Source organism: Habropoda laboriosa, unplaced genomic scaffold, assembly GCF_001263275.1.
Source record: "Habropoda laboriosa isolate 0110345459 unplaced genomic scaffold, ASM126327v1 scaffold10, whole genome shotgun sequence".
Classification (NCBI taxonomy): Eukaryota; Metazoa; Arthropoda; class Insecta; order Hymenoptera; family Apidae; genus Habropoda; species Habropoda laboriosa.
In genome coordinates this window covers 459,928-463,670 of record NW_017100129.1, presented here as the reverse complement: position 1 = coordinate 463,670, position 3,743 = coordinate 459,928, and the positions used below count along the sequence as shown (strand labels likewise).

The 3,743-nt window shown below is 41.8% G+C and overlaps 1 protein-coding gene across 1 annotated transcript in view; it reads right to left on the bottom strand.

The window, feature by feature from the left end:
* Positions 1-3,743, bottom strand: part of LOC108580071 — a gene marked incomplete at its 5' end in the record, with an annotated part of 9,262 nt that overhangs the window by 354 nt on the left and 5,165 nt on the right. Inside the window, 3 exon segments of the mRNA XM_017943769.1 lie at positions 302-1,077; positions 1,079-1,773; positions 3,249-3,743. Coding sequence (XP_017799258.1) covers positions 302-1,077; positions 1,079-1,773; positions 3,249-3,743 — 1,966 coding nt within the window.

Here is a 3,743-nt window from a genome sequence, read left to right as displayed (position 1 = left end):
ATATGGTATAAATTGTAAAAAGGAACGTATTTACTATAACATATTCATTTTACGGGGATTTACGAGATCCTTCGAATGAACAAATTGTTTAAAATAAAGTGAAGGAATAAATAAAATATTGACCAATTAACATCCATTCATTAATGTCCCTTCAACCATGTCCCGTCTCCGATCTGTCTTCGCACGTTTGTTTTCTTATTGCAGAGCAATTTCATGGTTGTTTTTTTTTTTTTTTTTTTTTTTAAGCGAAGCGTTTTATCGGATAATTTAAATTCGAAAATCACCGATCGTTCTTTTTTACCGACGGAGCTAAGTACTCCGTTGTCGAAGGATTGTCGTAAATAACGTTCACGACGGAAAATTATACGCTTGTCAGAAACGACTACAAAGTCGATTAAAAGCACCGAAGACGTTCTCTCAAGGTGATCAAGATCGAAAAGTCCAGCTGAAGCGATAAACGGAAAAATGGCTGGTTCGCGCTTATCCTTCCTCCCAAGGATCAACCTTAGGCGCCGCGCGAAGATCTCCATTACAAACACCGCCGTCGATAAGCAAAACCCTAGAGCCAGAAAATAAAACGCGAACTCGAGGTCGCTCAGCTTCGTCACCTCGAACCTATTCCTCTCGTCGTCCTTCGTTCTTCTCTCCAACCATTTACGAACGTACTTAACCCTCACCTTGTCCCACCGATGCTCGATCATCCCGGTCTGCCACAGACGCGTCAGCAGATCGCTGAGTCGATCCTTCAGCGGCCAATTCGGTCGCGCCGCGAATGCTGAGTACTAAGTGTACAACCTGTGCTTCGAGAGACGAAGATTCTTCTTAAAAGAGATGCCTAATAACGTAGATCTATCCGCGGCACAAGCTACGTTTCTCTCCCTAGTCACGTACTCGCTGCAGTCCCAATGATCCACGGTTTCCGCGCGTGAAAATAGAACGTCGTCGAAGAGAGCGTTCTTGCATCCGCGATAAGCGTAGATCTTGAATTCAGACTCTTCCAAGGTGTCTGTCGAGTCCGCGGGCAAGTTAGGAACAGGCGAGGTGAGAAGAGACGACAAATTACTCTGGAACGAAGAAGAACACGGCGATGAGATAAACCTTGAGCGGACTTCTGACGGGAAAATGCAACATGGAATTATTCAAAGCTATTCGAAGCACCTCGAGGCTCGCGTGTGCTGTTCCTCGAGCCGTAAAAATTTCAAGGACGACCACAGTGCCCACGCAGGCTAGCACGATCGTTAGTGTCAGTGTAGGATTCGTGAAGTTGAGGATCTTCGCGTAGGCTGTCTCGTTATCGGGATACCTGGTCAGAATGCTGATCCCTGAGTTCACGTGAGGATAGGTGGTGGTCGTGTTAGGCTTGCCGAAGACGTACTGAATATTCAGCAACACGTCGTACACGCTGTTCGCCACTGGGGGCAGGAACGCGGAGTAACGAGTGTTGTTCATCACGCCAGTTAGTCGCAGGCCCGCGTTCAACTTGCTCAAAAGCAATCCGGCCACTGTGCCGTCCAAGCCGCACAACTTGTTCACGTCGTCTTCCGAGTGATCGATCATCAGGCTGGGAGGATTGCGCGGGGCCACTGCTCGCACTATGTGACCACCCAGTGTCCCTGTTTTAGAGAAGTCCAAGTTCTCGCAGGTTGTTCGACCTAGAAACGCGACGAGCTGGTCTCTGCGATGTGTTTTGGCGACGATGTTGATGTTGTTTGTCTCTGAGCGTTGTTTAAGGGGAGGTGGTAGGCTGAGGGAGAAGTAGGCGAAGTTTGGGAACTTTTTTTGACGATAAGTTACGAATGAAAAGTTTCGAAAATTGAAGCTTTTTGTTTAGTAATTGTTTGTTAAAAAAATTTCCAAATTTTACTAGATAACTGCTGAGGGGAAAGTTTCAATTTTGAAAATAGGTGACGTTTGGGAATCTTTTCGATGATAAGTTACGAATGAAAAGCTTAGAATTTTGAAACTTTTCATTTGGTAGTTGTTTATTAAAAAAATTTCCAAATTTTACTAGATAACTGCTGAGGGGAAAGTTTCAATTTTGAAAATAGGTGACGTTTGGGAATCTTTTCGATGATAAGTTACGAATGAAAAGCTTAGAATTTTGAAACTTTTCATTTGGTAGTTGTTTATTAAAAAAATTTCCAAATTTTACTAGATAACTGCTGAGGGGAAAGTTTCAATTTTGAAAATAGGTGACGTTTGGGAATCTTTTCGATGATAAGTTACGAATGAAAAGCTTAGAATTTTGAAACTTTTCATTTGGTAGTTGTTTATTAAAAAAATTTCCAAATTTTACTAGATAACTGCTGAGGGGAAAGTTTCAATTTTGAAAATAGGTGACGTTTGGGAATCTTTTCGATGATAAGTTACGAATGAAAAGCTTAGAATTTTGAAACTTTTCATTTGGTAGTTGTCAACGAAAAATATCTCCAAATTTTACTTATTGGTTTTTTATAGGTAATTATGTACAATACTAAGTGAAAAGTTTCAATTCTGAAAATAGGTGCAGTTTGGGAATCTTTTTGTAGATAAGTTCTGCACGAAAAGCTTCAATTTTTGGGGTGGATGTAAATGTGACTTTTTTGATTTTTTCTGCAATTTTTTGAAAGTGGAAGTGTTACAAAGTGAAGGAATTATTCGTTAATTGCAAGTTACATCTACATCCTCTGGAAAAATTGAAACTTTTCTTGTAGTATTTACCTACAAAAAAATTTCCAAATTTTACCTATCTTTAGACGCCTCAGAGTAGCTCTCCCCCTTGAGAATAATTAAATTTCGACCAGGTTTACGATACGGACGTGATTCCTTTGCTAAAATGCTGAGATTCAACCCCTTGTAAAAGGATCGCGAACTAAAAGCTTTATTTCAACGAAGTTCACCATGAGAATAAATCAAAGAGTCAAACTAGCGTTTGTGAAGAGTAACAATTACAGAAAATTAATTCTACTAAAATAAAGAATATACTATACTACAATTTCCAAGAGAAATTTCATTTATTCAACTTTACCAATTCTTCGGTGAGCACTTCAAACCGATCATCAATTTACAAGACACGACTAATAAATACAACTTCCCCAAAAAATTCACAAATACACTCTTCACGACGTCCATTCTTCCACTGCGGTAAAAGTTCTTCCGTGTCCCAGTATTGCCAACAAATCAAACGACTTTTCTCCAATCCCAGAGGACTTCCTTCCATACGCGAACAAACAACTTCGGAGAACCGACCGATAGATCTATCTTCTCACCAATCTTCGAAGTTGTTCCCTCTCGAGAAGAACCTCTGCGAGAAAAACAACGGCCGCACAGGTGTATCCAATGGCGAGGATATGAAAACCGAAGGAAATATGTTGGATCTCCACGGTTCGGAATCTTCTGGTTTGTTCGACTCGTCTCTTCCTCCACGCTCTGTACAGCTTCCTTCGACTCAGCTTCTCCCACATGGTCACGAGCCCAGTTTGAACCGCGTTACGTATCATGCCTGACACACGAGTGAACAGAGGCCAGTCCTCTCTGGTTACGTAGACTTGGACGTTCAGTTGTATCCTTTCGGATCGATGGAGACGCTGATTTTGGATCCTCTCGTAGAGATGATTGCAGTCGCCTAGACACGCCGCGTCTGGAGACTCGAGGACGTTGTTCTTGCAGCCGTGGTAAGTTTCTTCGCGGAAACGTTGTCGGAGTTTGTTGTCCTGGAGCTCTCTGAAGTTGAATATGGAGCCGTAGATTTGGTGGTTGGATTT